The sequence below is a fragment of the Aotus nancymaae genome, unplaced genomic scaffold (genome assembly GCF_030222135.1).
Source record: "Aotus nancymaae isolate 86718 unplaced genomic scaffold, 86718_ANA_hifiasm-v0.15.2.pri h1tg000115l, whole genome shotgun sequence".
NCBI classification, from domain to species: domain Eukaryota; kingdom Metazoa; phylum Chordata; class Mammalia; order Primates; family Aotidae; genus Aotus; species Aotus nancymaae.
Genome location: NW_026988530.1, coordinates 9,410,762 through 9,431,505, shown reverse-complemented (window position 1 = coordinate 9,431,505; position 20,744 = coordinate 9,410,762). Strand labels below are relative to the sequence as shown.

The window sequence follows — 20,744 nt, the reverse complement described above, 5'->3', positions numbered from 1 at the left end:
AGAAAAAAGAAAGCCTTTTATGTATTATGAAAAAATTTCCCAGATTTATTACTGACTAAAAAAAAACAAGGTGGAAAAAGCTGTGTACACTATCCTAACAACTGTAGTTAAAAAGGATGGAAGACTAAATAGTTTTGCTGACGTATATACTAAAAACATCTGAAAGAAGACCAGAGTGGAATCAGCTGGATGGGGACAGATGTAAGCAAGCCTTTTCACTGCAAATCATCATGCTTTATTTATTTTTATTATTTTTTGAGTCTCGCTCTGTCGCCCAGGCTGGAATGCAGTGGTGCAATCACAGCTCACTGCAACCTCCTCCTCCCAAGTTCAAGTGATTCTCATGCCTCAGCCTCCTGAGTAGTTGGGATTACAGGCACCCATCACCACGCTTAGCTAAGTTTTCTATTTTTAGTAGTGACGGGGTTTTGCCATGTTGGCCAGGCTGGTCTCGAACTCCTGACCTCAGGTGACCCACCCACTTCGGCTTCCCAAAGTGCTGGGATTACAAGCGTGAGCCACCGTGCCCGGCCCACTTCATTTATTTATTTTGAGACAGAGTCTTGCTCTGTAGCTCAGGCTGAAGTGCAGTGGCATGATCTTGGCTCACTGCAATCTCCACCTCCTGGGTTCAAGGGATTCTTGTGTCTCAGCGTCCCAAGTAGCTGGGACTATAGGTACATGCCACCATGCCTGGCTAATTTTTGTAATTTTAGTAGAGACAGGGTTTTGCTGTGTTGCCCAGACTGGTCTTTGCCCTCAAGTGATCCGCCCACCCCAGTCTCCCAAATTGCTGGGATTACAGGCATGAGCCACTGTGCCTGGCTTCTTCATATATTTTATATACTCATTTATTTTTGAACCATGTGAATATCTATTAAAATCAAATTATTTTTATAAGGCATTGCAATTTTAGGATATTATATTGCAATATTAGTTTGTTATAGTATTTTAAAAAAGTTATTACGAAATGAACTTGGGTTTTAAAATGTAAGGAAAAGATGTACATACTGAGTTTCCTTTGTTTCGTTTTCCTCACTAATCCACACATCAGTAGCAGTGCATGGCAAGCTCTCATCTTTGTTTGTTCCACTTGGCTCTTGTAGAATTTCTGTTTCCAAATCATCAGGTTCTGCAAAGGATAAACATAACAAGAAACATCTCAAAGCAAAATTTGTCAAGAGAATATTGAACAAACTTTCTATAAATTATTGCTACCTAGTTTTAGGGTAATATATTCATTATAACAGAAACATTAAATATTCTATCTACAGGTTTTAAATCTTACTATTGTGTTAAGTCTCTAGCTCAGTTATTTCTCAAATAACAGACTCTTTTGCCTTCTACTGTAATAAAAATACTCAAAGGAAATACGGTACACTCTATATTTTTCAACACGATGTAAAATTTTCTCTTCCATTAAAATTTTAGTAATATGTAAATTGGTTTAGAGAAGGTATAAAAACAGTTTAACGAATATAGATGTCTGTGGTTAGAAATATGGAAGAACAGACTGTATATTACTGATTGGTAACTAAAATAAAAATTTACTCTTCAAAATCTATCTTTTAATAGTCAAAAAAAAACAACAACAAAACTATTACCTGGACTTTCACAATGATACTGAGAACATAATTGAATGGCACTAAACATCTGTTTTCTTAGACCCTCAAATAATTTTTTTTTTTTTTTTTGAGATTGGGTTTCATTCCCGTCACCCAGGATGGAATGCAGTGGTGTGCTCTCAACTCACTACAACCTCCACCTCCTGGGCTCAGCTGATCCTCCTCAGCCTCCTGAGAAGCTGGGACTACAGGCACACACTACCATACCTGGCTAATTTTTGTATTTTTAGTAGAGATGGGGTTTCACCATGTTGGCCAGGCTGGTCTCAAGTGATTCACCTGCCTCAGCCTCTCAAAATGCTGGGATTATCGGCGTGAGCCACTGTGCCTGGTCTGACCTTCAATTAATATCAAGATGCTACCTCTATTTTCTGTCAGTGGCTCATTTTTTACCTGGTTGATATTTTCTGAAAGTGAATAGTGATGAGAAGAGTATTTGTTAACTTCTCTTTTTCCTTTCCAATTAAGACTATCAGTACTATCCTGTTTAAGCAAATACCATCCCTCTTACTCTCCCTGGAATACAGACGTACTTTTCTTCTCCATTTTTAGTTTCTAATTATCTGTTTCATTTGGAAAGACAACTGATAATGTACCAATTTTTAAGTTTTTATCTTTTTTTTCAAATAATCATTTTGGTCATTCATTCAAGGTAAGCACTTGGGGGCAAAATCCTTTTTAATTATTTTTATTTTTATTTTTTTTTTGTGATGGAGTCTTGCTCTGTTGCCAGGCTGGAGTGCAGTGGCACAGTCTCGGCTCACTGCAATCTCCACCTCCTGGGTTCAAGCGATTCTTCTGCCTCAGCCTCCCGAGTAGCTGGGACTACAGGCGTGTGCCAAACGCCCGGCTAATTTTTGTATTTTTAGTAGAGACGGGGTTTCACCATGTTGGCCAGGATGTTCTCGATCTCTTGACCTTGTGATCCACCTGCCTTGGCCTCCCAAAGTGCTGGGATTACAGTCGTGAGCCACAGCGCCTGGTCCCTTTTTTATTTTTTATGAATAACTCTGTTCCCTAGTAGTTTAAGCTATATCATTATCAACTTATTCTTACACTATAAACGTGACTTACGACTGTATTGCTCGCAAAGCCTAAAATATTTACTCTCTGGTCTATCAACTCCTGCACGAGGCTATGCAGCTTCCATAGAACGCCTAACAGTATTTTCTCTCTTTTTTTCCTTGCAGATACATCAGGATTTCTTTTCTTTTTTTTTTAAAGAAAAGGCATAAGATACTGTCTTAGCTCAGGCTACTATAACAGAGTATCATAGACTGGGTAGTGTAAACAACAGAAGCTTATTTCTCAGAGTTCTGGGGCTGAAGGATCCAATGTCAGGGTGCCAGCATGGCTGGTTCAGTGGGCCCTGTTCCTGTTTTGCAGATAACCTTTTCTTCCTCGTATCCTCATGTGGTAGAAAACAGAAAGCTAGCTCTCTGCCCTCTTCTTATAAGGGCACCAATCCCATTCATGAGGCTTCCACTCTCATAACCTAATTACCTTGCAAAGACTCTACCTCCAATATCACTACATCAGGGATTAGATTTCAATATATGTTATTTTGGAGGTGGGGGAAGGGGAACAAACTTTCATTCCATAATGATACTAGTAACTATGGTTCTAATGAATAAGATTATTTAAGTGACTGTGGTGAATTAAGGATGGTCACCTGTTGCAAGGTTTCTGACTTTCCTCTCAAGTTAGGAGGGAGCTCTGCTTCTCTTCTTTAATTTCAGCTGGCATGGTGATTCCCTTGAGTAACAGCAGTGGAAGTGATGCTATGCCAGTTCCAGGCTGAGCCTTTAAGAGCACTGGCACTTCTACTTGCTATCTGGAAGCCCGAGCCATCAGGAAAGTAGTTTATTCTGAAAGACTACAGTGCAATGGCATGGCTAAAATGAAGGAGAAGGACCCAGATGAGCCCTGCCAATATGCCAGGCATGGGAGTGATATCATTTTGCATCTTTCAGAAAAGCCCAGCTGATGGCTGAATACCACTGAGCAATACTAGTTGATGCTACATGAAGCAGAAGAACCTCCCAATTCCTGACTCAAAAAATTGTGAGATAAAATAAAACAAAATAAAAATTGTTTTTTATTTTGGAGACAAGGTCTTGCTCTGTTACCTAGGCATGCTCATGCTCATTGCAGCCTCAAACTCTTGGGCTCCCACCTCAGCCTCCCTAGTAGCTGAGACCACAGGCATGCACCACCACACATAGCTAATTTTCATATTTTCAGTAGAGATGGGGTATTGCCATGTTGCCCAGACTGGTCTTGAACTCCTGGGCTCAAGTGATCTGCCAGTCTTGGCTTCCCAAAGTGCCAGGATTACAGGTGTGAGCCACCACGCCTGGCCTAAAATTGTTATTTTAAGCTACTAAGTTTTAGGAGTTACTTGTTTTGCAGCAATAGATAATCAAAACAGAATTACATATCTGGAAGGTGGGAGCTGACGTAAAAGCCTATGTGCACTGGCTTTGGGACCGTGGAGCAGGCAGAAATTGGAAGGGCTTCAATGACATTGTTGGTAAGAGACTGACCAGTGAAAAACAGTTACTGGAGGCTAGAGAAAAGGGATTCTTGTTCTGTAATGGCAGAAAATTTGGTAACTGCAATGATATGGAAGATACTAAATGTACTTTATGGATCCAGTGGTCTAGCTAAGGAGTTATCAAAGGAGAACATTCAAAGTGACAGCTGCTTCTAATAACTTCTGATAAAGAACAAGAAAAGAGAGATTACCTGAAGAAAAAAGTTTAGCTTATAAGAATTTAGAAGAGATACAGAGAGCCCAGGATAATTCCTTCTAGGCAACAAAAGGTTCTGAAAGGAAGACATGGCCTCAAGACAGACTAAATTCAGGACAGTAGGGTGTGGCTTCAGGGCAGAGATGAAGTCAAGGTTGTACCCATCAGATCTGTTAGGGCACAGAAAGATTTAAGGGCGTGCCTTGCAGATCCTCTTTGCCAGGCAAAAGAATTTCTAAGGACTCAAGAGCACTGTCTCATAGTATCCTTATAGATAACTCAAGGTAGAAAAGAGTCTGTCTCAAAAAAAAATGAGAGGCTTTTGTTAATCACGGTGAATATCAATAATATTAATATAAATCCACAACATAACTTAGAAATTCTACTTGTGGAAGCACTATGAGCTCAGACTGAAGGGGACAAACAGTTCAAAAGAGAACAGCCCTTGAGGGCACCAACCTTTGGTGCAAGGAAGCCAGCTGACAATGCCATTCCTGGTTGGATTTTAGAATTTCTACTGACCAGTGACTGCTACCTACTTCCCATAATCCTTGTTTTTGAAAAGGTGTTTCAACAACTGTTTCACCATTGTATGTTGTACATATGAAAAGCAAGTAATTTGCCTTTTTTTTACTCACAGGTCTTCAGATTGAGAATAATTGTACTTGAAGATATGCAGATGGAAACACCCATCTTCACTGAGGCCTGACTTTGTTAACATATTAAACTCTGAGCTAATGTCATAATGAGATGAGGCTTTGAGACAGCATGAGTGCATTTTGCATACAGGAGGAATGAAAATAATTTTTGGTCAGAGGGGAGACTATGGTAGATTTAGGACAGATGCAAATTCTTTGACACTCTTCCCACTGAGAGGTATGTTCTGTTTCCCCTCCCCTTGAATCCAGGTTGGGCTGTGACTGCTTTGACTAAGAGAGTATGGCAGAAGTGATAATGTGCTAGTTCTGAGATCAGCTTTTAAGAGTACAAGCCGTTTTCCCCTTAGCATCTGTGAGCCCTGGGCCTCATATAAGAAGTCAGGCTATCCTGCTAGAAAGAGTACACAGAATAGCCCTGAAACCACAGGAAGAGGGAGAGGGGCCCAGCTAAGCTGTACTTGCCAAGACAGCAGTGAAGCTTTTTGGGAACCTTCAGATCAGCATAAGTTGCCAGCTGACCACCACCAACTGATCTCTGAGAAAAAGGTACCTGAATTAGGAAAATCACATTAGCCAAGTCTTGACTCAGTTTCTGACACATAAAATCATGAGATGAAATGGTTGGTGTTTCAACACTGTTTTGGGGTGACTTGTTAGGCAGTAATAAAAAAAAGACCAATTACTAAAAATATAAAAATACTGAACCTAATTCGAGATGAAATACCCACACACAAATTTTGATGATCGGTTTATAAAGCTTGTGAACTTTAAGTTTTACTAAATCAAATATAGCTCATTTTGACTCAGAACATACCTTCTAAATTTCCTTCCAGTTTCAATGACATCTGTGGAGATGCCTCACTAAACTTTGGACTTTTTGTCTCAACAGGAGAGTCAACAATAGTCGACGTGTTTATTTCATGTGAAATACACTGTACTTTTTTTTCTTCAGTAATTAAGGGTTTGTACTTTTCCCCTTCAGGAGAAATCTCTGTGAAAACAAAAAAAAAAATAAAAATAAAAAAATCATGCTAGTTCTCGAAATGACAAATTTTATCTCTACTGGCATTTAGGGCAAAGTTCAAAAAGCTGCATTATTGCAACAGGCAATTTACTAGTTAAGCTCTGTTACATATTAGAAGTTAATAAGTGAAGGTATATGAAAGTCAAATTTCATTTCAATTGTACATAATAATTTCTATGGTGGTTAAAACAGTTTACCTTCTTTCTGCTTTTGGTAAAATTAGTATGTGTATTAGAATGCTGTTTTTAAATTATTAACCGTTTCTGTTTATATGAAGTAACTCCTAGTTACTTTTAATTTCTCTGAAATTCTCCACACTTTTAATTGGTGCCAGGAGAGAAGAGGTTTACCTCAGAATATCCTGAGACAGGTTCAAAAAAGAAAAAAAGGCTGGGTGCTGTGGCCCACACCTGCAATTCCAGTACTTTGGGAGGCTGAGGTGGGTGGATCACGAGGTCAGGAGATCGAGACCATCCTGGCTAACACAGTGACACCCTGTCTCTACTAAAAATACAAAAAATTAGCCAGGCGTGGTGGCGTGCACCTGTAGTCCTAGCTACTCAGGAGGCTGAGGCAGGAGAATCACTTGAACCCGGGAGGAGGAGGTTGCAGTAAGCCGAGATTGTGTCATTGCACTCCAGCCTGGGTAACAGAGCGAGACTCTGTCTCAACAAAAAAAGAAAAAAAAAGAAAGAAAGAAAAATTACTTCAGAATAACTTAATACAGTTATTTACCCCGTCACTCCTGTTCATTCGTTAAGATTTTACTTTCCAGCTTACCAGCTCCCCAACGCTAATTCTGTCATAACTAATTTAGATGATTTCTACATTTGGACCAATAATCCTTCCAGTAGGTAGGCCTCTCGGTTTGTTGCCCTTCACTCTACCTCAGTCTTCATCCTATCTCCATCACTGCAATGGTCATATCTTAGAGACCTTGTCATTAACTATATAGCCTCTTGAAATTTCCAGTGTTAAATATTTTACCCTCTCATCTCTAACATTCTTTTTCTACTTCTCTCCCTCTACAACTCCAACTCTAAAAATATTTTACCCCCGAAAGTACCTACAATGTACTGATCCTGCCACATTTTCTGTCATCTCCATTAAAATTCATCTAAAGTCCATCATATAGTCATTCTCTTGTGCATCCTCAACTCATCACATTCAAGTGGCAAAACCCCAACCTGGCATAAATTCAATTCTCTGCCTATTATATCTGCATACACATGGCTAAAATGGTCAAAGAAAAACAGAGATCCTTGCTCATGGGTCTCAATTTCAATTCACTGTTTCTAAAGCCAAGTGGGTCCTCTGTGTTGCCTGCAGTCCTTTTATAACACTGGGTTAGCAGGAAGTGTCCTTAGTTCAGTTAATTTCCATAGAAAACACTTGTTTATCAACTATTTATAAATTGTTTTACTCTTTACTTCTTTCTAGTTAACAGAGAACAAAACTGTAGTGCTGTTAATGTTTCAGAAGGATTTCCCTGCCCCGTGCTTCAACAAACTGCTTGCGGCAGAGATCACATCTGTTTTTCCTCCTTCACCCCTACCATTCTGCAATAAAATCATGTCTATTCATATCAGGTATCAGGATACCATACTGCATTATTATTATTAAAAACTGCTTTAGTGGATTCTAACAAACACAGTAAGAAGAATAGGAAATAATGAAAATATAGGAGCAAAACCCATTTCTTATCACTGATGCTAAACCTGCACATTTGGAACATCTAAGATCTCAAGGAAGAAAACTTAATAGATTTAGTAGAAATAATTCAGTATGGTGTCCAGATGTAAAATTTTATATCTATATATAGAAAGAGATAGTGGAAGGAAGAGGAGGAGGTTAGGAAATATATATATATATATATATATTTTTTTTTTCCCCTGAGACCAGAGTTTTGCTCTGTTGCCCAGGCTGGAGTGCAGTGGCATGATCTTGGTAACTGCAACCTCAACTTCCTGGGTCCAAGCAATTCTCCTGCCTCAACCTCCCTAGTATCTGGGATTACAGGCACATGCCACCATGCCCAGCTAATTTTTTGTATTTTTAGGAGAGACAGGGTTACGCCATGTTGGCCAGGCTGTTCTCGAACTCCTGACCTGAAGTGATCCGCCCACCTCAGCCTCCCAAAGTGTTGGGATTACAGGTGTGAGCCACCATGCCTGGCCGGATATCCATACCAGATAAAAATTCTTAAAAAATGGCAAACAAAACAAAACAAAACAAAACAAAACCAATGAAATATAAAAAGGGAAGAGAATATAAACAGGGAAGTTTCAAAGCAGCAAATCAAAATAGTCAATAGAAGGCAACATAATAAAATTACTGACAATCAGAAAAGGAAAAATAAAACCAATGAAATACATACCACATAAGAATAGTAAAAAAAATTTTAAAGGGATATTGAAAGCTATTTAATATTTAAAAATCAATCAGTGCAATTTGCCACATTAATATAATAAAAGAGAAACATTATGCTATTCTATCAATTGATTTAGAAAATGGGTTTAGAGAGAGGTTCAGTATGGCTGACCAGACACCTGGCACTCACCTGTTACACAAAGAAGTACCAAAACAACAAGGGGATAATAACACATTGAATAGAGCATCTAAAAGAGAATACAGACATTCAGCAGGAAAGTAACGGGGAACTGCTGAGGCACGGAAGGAGAGGGAAGCAAAGCAGTTGGCCTGGCTAGGACTGGCTAGAAGATAGGAGAAACACCACAGATTGACCTGCCTAGGTGCAGGAGAAAGGTAAGAGAGATCCCCAGTGGTCCACATTCTCACCATGGACTCCTGCAGGCCTAGCCATGGCTCCTCAGCTCTCAAGGGCCCTGAGACTAGTAGAGGAAGCTGCCTGGAATCAAAGTGATGCATTATTCTAGAGGGAAAGTTTGCTGGATCCCATACACCATCCGAGACCCAAGCAGCTGCAACATGGTGTCACTTTGAGAGTCCAACCCCCACCAGATAACATCCTGCCCTAGGGCCCTGAATCTCCACACCCCTGGAGCCCCACCGACATCTACTCCATGTCCACCCATAGATTTGCAACCTTGTGACATGAGCTGGACTCAATGCACAACCAGGTCCCTAGCATTCTAGCCCACATACAGTCCAACGTCACAGGAAATGGGTGGTACAGCACATTAGGAAGACTGCCCCTGGGAAGAAGGGAGCTGAAGCACGTGCTCACCAGCCTGGGAACTGCCTTCCTGGGATCACTGCCACTGACAGCAGCCCTGCCTCCGGTAGCAGCCAGGTGAATGTGCACTTGCACACACCTTCAGGAGCATGGAGATGGGCCTACCTGGGTGCCATACTAGAGCCTGAGGTTAGGCCTGCCACACTCACTGATGCCACCACATGAGAGTGCTACCTGGTAGCTGGGAGACTGATCTACCTGACACAACTAGCAAACATATCATCCAGGACTGGAGATCAACCCACCATGCCTGCTGATGCTGGTGCCTGCACACACCACCACCACCACCACCACCACCACTGGTTTCTGAGTGTGCAGTCTAGGGTCCTGGGGGTAGACCTGCCATGCTCAGCACAACCTGTGCCTGAGAGAACCATCACAGGGCTTGAAGACAGACCCACCCTGCCCTGCCCCTGCCTTGGAAGGCCTGTGAGCATCAGCCAGGGATCTAGGGATCAATTTGCCCTGTCTACTGCTGCTAGTGCCTGTATCAGCCTTCCAGGAGCCTGGGAAAGGGCCCACCCAGACTGTCAGTACCCACACACATCATCTAGGGTCTGAAGATCAATCAGCCCTGCTCAACACAAACTGTTTGCAAAATCACTATACAGGGTTCCAAGTACAGGCCTGCTCTACTTGGTGATGGCCCCATTAGTGCTATGTGTATTGTCCAGAGGTCTGGGGATCTACCCACCTCTGGCCGGTCCCATAGATGCCCAAGCATACCTTCAGAGGCCTGAGGATGGGACCACCCAACCTGCAGCCACTACCACCATCCACCTGTCACCTAGAGGCCTGGAGACAGGCCCTCTCAGCTCACTGCCACCACTGCTGGTGCCCATGAGTGCTGATGGTGGACCCAGGGACTAATGCTGCCCACCTGGCTCACCATTGCACTGCTGACACCCAAGTAAGCCATCTGGAGGACCAAGGATTAGCTCACTGGGACCCACTACTACCAATGCCTGAACACCACCGGGGGATCAAGAACCTACTTTCTCAGCCTGCTGCCAAGACTGGGGATTGAGGACTGGCTCAACTGGCTCCCTGTCCACAGTAAATCCTTACCAGAGTCTCCACTAATAACCAAAGCCTAAGACACATGCGAATTCACAAATGCCACTGACACTGATTATAGTCAAAGAAATCATACGAAGACTGCACTACTGAGCCCACCCAGAATCAAAGCCCAAACACCGTACTCAACCAACTCTATGAATATAACTATGGGAAAAGGTCTTTGCCTATGCAAGCCAATCCATAAAATTGGAAGAAGTGATTATTACAATAGATGCCCAGATATCAACATAAGGATACAAGAAACATGAAAAGGAAATATGACACCTCCAAAAGAACACAGTAATTCCCTAGCAAGATTCCAACAAAAAGAAATCTACAAAATGCCTTAAAAATTTCAAAGTAAAATTAAAGAAGCTAAATGAGGTACAAGCGAACACAGATAAATAATAAAAAGAAATCAGAAAAACAATTCACAATCTGAATGAGAAATTCAACAGAAATAGATATCATTAAAAATAACCAAACAGGGCCAGATGCTGTGACTCACAAATCCTAGTGCTTTGGAAAAGGAAGATAGAAGAACCATCTGCAGCCAGAAGTTTGAGACAAACCTGGGCAACATAGTGAGACACTGTCTCTACAGGAAATTTTTTTAAAAATTAGGTGTGGTGGCATGTGCCTATAGTCCTAACTAGGCTGGAAGATAAGGTGAGAGGATCTCCAGAGTCCAGGACTTGAGGCTACAGTGAGCTATGACTTTACCAAGGTACTTTAGCCTGGATGACAGAGTGAGAGCCTCTCTCTAAAAAAGTAAAAAATATTTTATATATATATATATTATATATATATATAAATATATAAAACATAATTTGAGAACAGTCTGGGCAACATGGCAAAACTCTGTCTCAACACAAAATAAATAAAATTAGCCAAGCATGGTGTCGCATGCCTGTAGTCCCAGCTACTTGGGAGGCTGAGATGGGAGGATCCCTTGAACCCAGGAGTTCAAGGCTGCAGTGAGCTGTGATCATGGCACTGCACTCTAGCCAGGGTGACAAAGCCCTGTCTCAAAAAAAAAAACCAAAAAAACAAAAATCCAAACCTCGCACCCCTCACAAAATTCAATGAATAAAAGTACATCTGAGAGCTTCAACAATAAATAAAAAAAACAGTTTCTCAACTTGAAAACAGTTCTTTTGAAATAGTCCAGTAAGAAAAAGAAGAAAAAAATAAAAGAATAATGGAAGTCTATGTGACATATGAGAAACTGTAAAGTGCCCAAATATTCAAATTTTGGGTGTTCCAGGAAAAAAAAAAAAAAAAGAGAGTGCTAGGTAAAGACACAGAAAACTTCTTTAATGAAATAATAGCTGAAAATTTCCCAAGCCTTGTAAGAGATATAGACAACCAGATACAGGAAACTTAAGGACACAAAAAGATTCAACCCAAAAAGATCTTTTCCAAGGCACATTAAAGTCAAAGAATTCTAAAAACAGAAAGAAAAAAGCATCAAGTTACATATAAGGGAACCCCCAACAGTCTAACAATGGCTTTCTCAGCAGAAAACATATAAGCTAGGAGAAAACGGGATGATATATTCAAAGTGCTGAGAAAACAAAAACAAAAACAACAATAAACTGTCACCCAAGAATACTATACCCAGCAAAGCTATCCTTCAAATAAGAAGGAGAAATAAAGTCTTTCTAAATTACAGCTTACAGAGCTGTAATGACCCTTAGAGGCAGTGCTACCAGAGTCAGCTAAATCTGATGTTTCTATGTCAATTTTCTGTCTGGATGATCTGTTCAATGCTGACAGTATAGTATTAAAATCTCCAGATATTATTGTACTGGGGGCTATTTCTCACTCTGGCTCTAATAATATTTCCTGTACACATATGGGTACTCCAGTACTGGATGCATATATATTCAAAAATGTTACATTCTCTTGCTGAACTGATCCCTTTAGCATTATATATGACCTTATTTTTCTCTTATATTTATTCTCTTGAAATCTATTTTGTGTCATATATGCAGAGCTGCTTCTTCTCCTTTTTGGTTTCTATTGGCATAAATATCATTATTCATCTTTTTAGTTTTGGTCTGTGTGTGTCTATAGGTGCATTTATTGTACATTTAAAAATAACTAGAATAGATGGCCGAACAGGAACAGGTCCGGTCTGCAGTTCCCAGTGAGAGCACGCCAGAAGACGAGTGATCTCTGCATTTCCTGGGACTGGTTAGACAGTGAGAACAGTACAAGGTGGGCAAGCCAAAGCAGGGTGGGGTACTTTCTCAGCCAGGAGGTGCAAGGGGCCAGAGAAGTCTCTCTCCCAGCCAAGGGAAGCCATTAGGGACTTTTCCAGACACTGTGGCAATCCAGCTCTGATACTGTGCTTTTCCCATGGTCTACACAACCCGCAGACCAGGAGATTCCCTCTGGCACCTACAACGCCAGCGCCCTGGGTCTCCAGCACAAAACTGGGTGGCTGTTTTAGTTGAGTGGCACCTGAACACCAGTGAGACAGAACCACTCATTCCCCTGAAAAAGGGGGCTGAAGCCAGGGAGCCAAGTGAGCTGGCAAGCTAAGATTCACTAACTTGAAATTCTCGCAGCCAGCACAGCAGTCTGAGCTCAACCTGGGACGTTCAAGCTTGGTGGGGAGAGGGGCGCCTGCCACTGCTGAGGCTCCGGTAGGCGGTTTCAACATTGCCTGTGTAAACAAAGCCCCTGGGAAGTTTACATAGCAGCTGGGCAGAGCCCAGCATGGCAGCTCAGTAAGGCCTCTGCATGCAGACTGTCAAATAGATTCCCTTCTTGCTGGGCAGGGTATCTCTGAAAAAAAAAAGACAGGAGCCCATCAGGGACTTAGAAAGTCCCAGACTTCCTGGGACAGAGCAGAGCACCTGGGAAAAGGGGCAGTTGTTGGTTCCACTTCAACAGACTTAAATGTCCCTCCTTGGCATCCCTGAAGGGAGCAAAGGATGCCCCAGCATACTGCTTGAGCTCCATTAAGAAACAGGCTGCCTTCTCAAGTGGCTCCCTGACGTACCATGTATTCTAACTGGGAGACACCTTATACAGGAGAGCTGTGGCTATATCTGGCAGGTACCCTTTTGAGACAAAGCTACCAAAGGAAGGAACAGGCAGCAATCTTTGTTGTTCTGCAGCCCCTGCAGGTGATTCCCAGGCAAGAAGGGTCTGGAGTGGACCTCCAGCAAACTCCAGCAAGACCTGTAGCAGAGAGGCCTGACTGTTAGAAGAAAACTAACAAACAGAAAGAAATACCTTCATGTAATCCCAGCACTTTGGGAGGCCGAGGCGGGTGGATCACGAGGTCAAGAGATCGAGACCATCCTGGTCAACATGGTGAAACCCCGTCTCTACTAATACAAAAAATTAGCTGGGCACGGTGGCGCGTGCCTGTAATCCCAGCTACTCAGGAGGCTGAGGCAGGAGAATTGCCTGAATCCAGGAGGCGGAGATTGCGGTGAGCCGAGATCGCGCCATTGCGCTCCAGCCTGGGAAACAAGAGCGAAACTCCGTCTCAAAAAAAAAAAAAAAAAAAAAAGAAATACCTTCAACATTAACAGAAAGGACATCCACTCAGAAACCCCATCTGAAAGCCACCCACTTCAAAGACCAAAGGTAGATAAATCCATGAAGATGGGAAGGAACCAGTGCAAAAAGGCTGAAATTGCCAAAAGCCAGAACACTTCTTCTCCTCCAAGGAATCACAACCCCTCATCAGCAAGGGAACAAAACTGGATGAGTGTGACAAATTGACAGATGCAGGCTTCAGAAGATGGGTAATAACAAACTTCTCTGAGCTAAAGGAGCATGTTCTAACCCAATGTAAGGAAATTAAGAACCTTGAGAAAAGGTTAGACAAAATTCTAATGAGAATAACCAGTGTGGAGAAGAACGTAAACAACATGATGGAGCTGAAAAACGCAGCATGAGAACTTCGTGAAGCATATACAAGTTTCAACAGCTGAATCGATCGAGTGGAAGAAAGGATATCAGAGATTGAAGATCAACTCAATGAAATAAAGTGAGAAGGCAAGATTAGAGAAAAAAGAGTGAAAAGAAATAAACAAAGCATCCAAGAAATATGGTATTATGTGAAAAGACCAAATCTGCGTTTGATCGGTGTACCTGAAAGTGATGGGGAGAACGAAACCAAATTGGAAAACACTTTTCAGGATATAATTCAGGAGAACTTCCCCAACCTAGCAAGGCAGGCCAACATTCAAATACAGGAAATACAGACACCACCACAAAGGTATTCCTTGAGAAGAACAACACCAAGGCACATAACTGTGAGATTCACCAGGGTTGAAATGATGGAAAAAATGCTAAGGGCAGTCAGAGAAAAAGGTCAGGTTACCCACAAAGGGAAGCCCATCAGACGCACAGCAGATCTTTCAGCAGAAATCCTACAAGCCAGCAGAGAGTGGGGGCCAATATTCAACATCCTTAAAGAAAATAATTTTCAACCCAGAATTTCATATCCAGCCAAACTAAACTTCATAAGCAAAAGAGAAATAAAATTCTTTAGGAACAAGCAACTGCTGAGAGATTTCGTAACCACCAGGCCTGCCTTACAAGAGCTCCTGAAGGAAGCACTAAACATGGAAAGGAACAACCAGTACCAGCCACTGCAAAAACATACCAAACTGTAAAGACTACTGACACTACAAAGAAACTGCATCAACTTACAGGCAAAACAACCAGCTAGCATCAAAATGGCAGGATCAAATTCACACGTAACAATATTAACCTTAGAGGTAAATGGGCTAAATGTCCCAATTAAAAGACACAGGCTGGCAAATTGGATAAAAAGTCAAGAATGATTAGTGTGCTGTATTCAGGAAACCCATCTCACATGCAAAGACACACACAGGCTCAAAATAAAGGGATGGAGGAAGATTTACCAAGCAAATGGAGAGCAAAAAAAAAAAAAAAAAAGAAAAAGAAAAAAGAAAGCAGGGGTTGCAATCCTAGTCTCTGACAAAACAGACTTTAAACCAACAAAAATCAAAAGAGACAAAGAAGGGCATTACAAAATGAATGGTAAAGGGATTAATGCAACAGGAAGAGCTAACTGTCCTAAATATATATGCACCCAATACAGGAGCACCCAGATACGTAAAGCAAGTTCTTAATGATCTATAAAGAGACTTAGACTCCCACACAATAGTGGGAGACGTTAACACCCCACTGTTAATATGAGACAGCTCAATGAGACAGAAAATTAACAAGAATATCCAGGACTTGAACTCAGATCTAGACCAAGCAGATCTAAGAAACATCTAGAGAACTCTTCACCCCAAACTGACAGAATATACATTCTTCTCAGCATCACATTGCGCTTATTCTAAAACTGACCACATAATTGGAAGTAAAACACTCCTCAACAAATGCAAAAGAATGGAAATCATAACAAACAGTCTCTCAGACCACAGTGCAACCAAATTAGAACTCAGGATTAAGAAATTCACTCAAAACCACACAACTACATGGAAACTAAACAACCTGCTCCTGAATGAATACTGGATAAATAATGAAATAAAGGCAGAAATAAAGATGTTCTTCAAAACCAATGAGAACAAAGACACAATGTACCAGAATCTCTGAGACACATTTAAAGCAGTGTCTAGAGGGAAATTTATAGTACTAAATGCCCACAAAAGAAGCGAGGAAAGATATAAAATCGAGACCCTAATGTCACGATTAAAAGAACTAGAAGAGCAAGACCAAACAAATTCAAAAGCAAGCAGAGGCTGGGCGTGATGGCTCACGTCTGTAATCCAAGCACTTTGGAGGCCAAGGCGGGCGGATCACCTGAGGTTGGGAGTTCAAGACCAGCCTGACCAACATGCTGAAACCCCGTCTTAAAAAAAAAAAAAAAAAAAGAAGCAAAAGCAAGCAGAAGGCAAGAAATAGCTAAGATCAAAGCAGAACTGAAGGAGATAGAGACCAAAAAAAAACCCCCCCAAAAATCAATAAATCCAGGAGCTGTTTTTTTTAAAAGATCAACAAAATAAACTGCTAGCCAGACTAATAAAGAAAAGAGAGAAGATTCAAATAGATGCAATAAAAAAATGATAAAGGGGATATCACCACCAATCCCATAGAAATACAAATTACCATCAGAGATTACTACAAACACCTCTATGTAAATAAACCAGTAAATCTAGAAGTAATGGATAAATTCCTGGACACTTACACCCTCCCAAGACTAAACCAGGAAGAAGCTGAATTCCTGAATAGAACAATGACAAGGTATGAAGTTGAGGCAGCAATTAATAGCCTACCAACCAGAAAAAAAATCCGGGACCAGATAGGTTCACAGTCGAATTCTGCCAGAGGCATAGGAGGAGCTGTTAACATTTCTTTTGAAACTATTCCCAACAATACAAATAGAAGGACTCCTCCCTAACTCATTTTATAAAACCAACATCATCCTGATACCAAAACCTGGCAGAGACTCAACTAAAAAAGAAAACTTCAGGCCAATATCCATGATGAACATCAATGCAAAAATCTTCAATAAAATACTGGCAAACCAAATCCAACAGCACATCAAAAAGATTATCCATCACGATCAAGTCGGCTTCACCCCAGAGATGCAAGGCTTGTTCAACATACGCATATCTATAAATGTAATCCATCATATAAACAGAACCAAAGACAAAAACCACATGATCATCTCAATAGATGCAGAGGAGGCCTTCAACAAAATTCAACAGCCCTTTATGCTAAAAGCTCTTAATAAACTAGATATTGATGGACCATATCTCAATATAATAAGAGCTATTTATGACAAACCCACAGCCAACATCATACTGAATGGGCAAAAACTGGAAGCATTCCCTTTGAAAACTGGCACAAGATAAGGATGCCCTCTCTCACCACTCCTATTCAACATAACTATTGGAAGTTCTGGCTAGGGCTATCAGACAAGAGAAAAAAATAAAGGGGATTCGAATAGGAAAAGAGGAAGTCAAATTGTCACTGTTTGCAGATGACATGATTGTATATTTAGAAAACCCCATCGTCTCAGCCCAAAATCTCCTTAAGCTGATAAGCAACTTCAGCAAAGTCTCAGGATATAAAATCAATGTGCAAAAATCGCAAGCATTCCTCTACACCAATAATAGACAAACAGAGAGCCAAATCATGAGCAAATTCCCATTCACAATTGCTACAAAGAGAATAAAATACCTAGGAATACAACTAACAAGGGATGTGAAGGACCTCTTCAAGGAGAACTACAAACCACTGCTCCAGGAAATAAGAGAAGACACAAACAAATGGAAAAACATTCCATGCTTATAGTTTGGAAGAATCAATATCATGAAAATGGCCATATTGCCCAAAGTAATTTATATATTCAATGCTATTCCCATCAAGCTACCAATGACTTTCTTCACAGAATTGGAAAAAACCACTTTAAACTTCATATGGAACCAAAAAAGGGCTCACATAGCCAAGGCAATCCTAAGCCAAAAAAACCAAAACAAACAAACAAACAAAAAGCTGGAGGCATCACACTACCTGACTTCAAACTATATTACAAGGCTACTGTAATCAAAACAGCATGGTACTGGTACCAAAACAGAGATATAGACCAATGGAACAGAACAGAGGCCTCTGAAAGAAGGCCACACAACTACAACCATCTGATCTTTGACAAACCTGACAAAAACAAGCAATGGGGAAAGGATTCCCTATTTAATAAATGGTGTTCAGAAAACTGGCTAGCCATATGCAGAAAGCTGTAACTGGACCTCTTCCTTACACCTTATACAAAAATTAACTCCAGATGGATTAAAGATTTAAACATGAGGCCTAACACCATAAAAACTTCAGAAGAAAACCTAGGCAATACCATTCAGGACATAGGCACAGGCAAGCATTTCATGACTAAAACACCAAAAGCAATGGCAAGAAAAGCCAAAACAGACAAACAGGATCTAATTAAACTTAACAGCTTATGTACAGCAAAAGAAACTATCAATAGAGTGAACCGGCAACCAACGAAATGGGAAAAAATTTTTGCAATCTACCCATCTGACAAAGGGCTAATATCCAGAATTTATGGAGAACTTAAACAAATTCACAAGAAGAAAACAAACAATCCCATCAAAAAATGGGCAAAGGATATGAACAGACACTTCTTAAAAGAAGACATTTATGCAGCCAACAAACATAGGAAAAAAAGCTCATCATCATGGGTCATTAGAGAAATGCAAATCAAAACCATAATGAGATACCACCTCATGCCAGTTAGAATAATGATCATTAAAAAAATCAGGAGACAGATGCTGGAGAGGATGTGGAAAAACAGGAATGATTTTACACTGTTGGTGGGAGTGTAAATTAATTCAACCATTGTGGAAGACAGTGTGGCGATTCCTCAAAGATTGATCTAGAAACAGAAATACCATTTGACCCAGCAATCTCATTACTGGGTATATACCCAAAAGATTATAAATCATTCTATTATAGAGACACATGCACATGTAAGTTTATTGTGGCACTGTTCACAATAGCAAAGATCTGGAACCAATCCAAATGCCCATCAATGATAGACTGGATAAAGAAAATGTGGCACGTATATACCATGGAATACTATGCAGGCATAAAAAAGGATGAGTTCATGGCCTTTGCAGGAACATGGATGAAGCTGCAAACCATCATTCTCAGCAAACTGACAAAAGAACAGAAAACCAAACACCGCAGTTTCTCACTTATAAGTGGTGGTGTTGAAAAAATGGTGGTGTTGAAAAATGATAATACACAGACACAGGGAGGGGACTATCACACTCCGGTGTCTGGGGAGTGGGGGGCTAGGGGAGGAATAGCAGGGGTGGGGGGATTGGGGAGGGATAGAATTAAGATGACAGGGCAATGAATGCAGCAAACCACCACCATGGCACGTATATACCTATGTAAGAAACCTGCACGATCTGCACATGTACCCCAGAACTTAAAGTATAATAAATAAATTTAAAAAAAGGAAAAAACACAATAAATTGTAGTTTAACCATATTTTAAAAAATAACAAAAATAGTAGAATTGGACTGTTTGTAATACAAAGAAGGATAAATGCTTTAGGTGCCCCATATGCCGTCATGGGATTATTACACACTGTATACCTGTATCAAAATATCTCACGTAGCCAATAAATATATACACCTACTATGTACCCACAATAGCTAATAATAAAACATTAAGAAAAAGGAGAAACGGACAGAGAGGAAAGACAAAGAAGACCCAAAATACACAAAGTGGAAATTCCTGAAGACTGAAGAAAGAGAACAGAATACTGGAAGCAGGGTATGGTGGCACATACCTATAATCCCAGCACTCTGGGAGGCTGAGGCAGGAGGATCACTAGAGGCCAGGAGTTCAAGACCGGCCTGGGAAACATAGCAAGACCCCATTGCTGTTAGAAAAAATAAAAGAAGAGAGAAAGAAAGAGAGGAAAGAAAGAATGAAAGAAAGAGAGAAGGAAGGAAGGGAGGGAGGAATGGACAAATGAAGGAAGGAGAGAAAGAGAGAAAGAGAAAAAGACAGAGAAAGAGAGAAAGAGAGAGAGGGAGGAAGGGAAAGAAAGAGGGTGGAGGGAGGGAAGAAAACTGTAATTCAAGAGTACTTTCCTAAAATTGAGAGGAAAAAAAAGACTCCTAAAACTGAGAGGAACAAAAAAGATGGGAAGCTACATATTAAAAAGACACACTATGATGAGGAAAACTACAATATTGATGAAAAAATTAAAGAACAATAGATATTTCAAACCTGTGGACAGAAAGCTTCAATATCATTAAGATGTCAGTTTTTTTCCAACTTGATCTTTGGGTTTAACATAATCCCAACCAACCCAGCAAGCTCTTTTGTGGATACAGACATAATAACTCTAGTTTATACGGATAACCAAAAGACTGAGAACAGCCAATACATAACTGAAGGAGAACAAAGTGGGAGGACTGACACTATCTGACTTCAAGAAATACTATAAAGCTACAGTAATAAGGATATTGTGCTACTGGAAAAAGAACAGGCAAAAAGTGCAATGAGTAGAGCATTAAGAAATGGCTCCATACAAATATAGTCAACTGATCTTTGGCAAAGAAGCAAAGATAATTCATCAAAAAAGGAATAATTTTTACAATAAGTGGTGCTAAAATACTATACATCTACTTATGAAAAAAATGTATCTAGGCACAGACCTTATAACTCTTCAAAAAATTTACTCCAAATAAATCATACAACTAAATATAAAATGCAAAACTAGGCTGGGTGCAGTGGCTCATGCCTGTAATCCTTCACTTTGGGAGGCAGAGGTGGATGGTTCACTTGAGCTCAGGAGTTGGAGACCAGCCTAGGCAACATGGTGAAATCCGATCTCTACAAAAAATACAAAAATGAGCCAGG

At 40.6% G+C, this 20,744-nt stretch overlaps 1 protein-coding gene across 9 annotated transcripts in view; it reads right to left on the bottom strand.

The window, feature by feature from the left end:
• Positions 1-20,744, bottom strand: part of NEK1 (NIMA related kinase 1) — a 225,860-nt gene that overhangs the window by 46,424 nt on the left and 158,692 nt on the right. For 7 of the 9 annotated variants that reach the window (XM_064371000.1, XM_064370999.1, XM_064371002.1 and 4 more), the window contains 2 exons: positions 5,852-6,028; positions 1,012-1,132 (listed from right to left, as the gene is read on the bottom strand). In XM_064371000.1, coding sequence (XP_064227070.1) covers positions 1,012-1,132; positions 5,852-6,028 — 298 coding nt within the window. The remainder of the gene's footprint in view (positions 1-1,011; positions 1,133-5,851; positions 6,029-20,744) is intronic. The other 2 variants (XM_064371003.1, XM_064371005.1) reach the window with 1 other exon arrangement.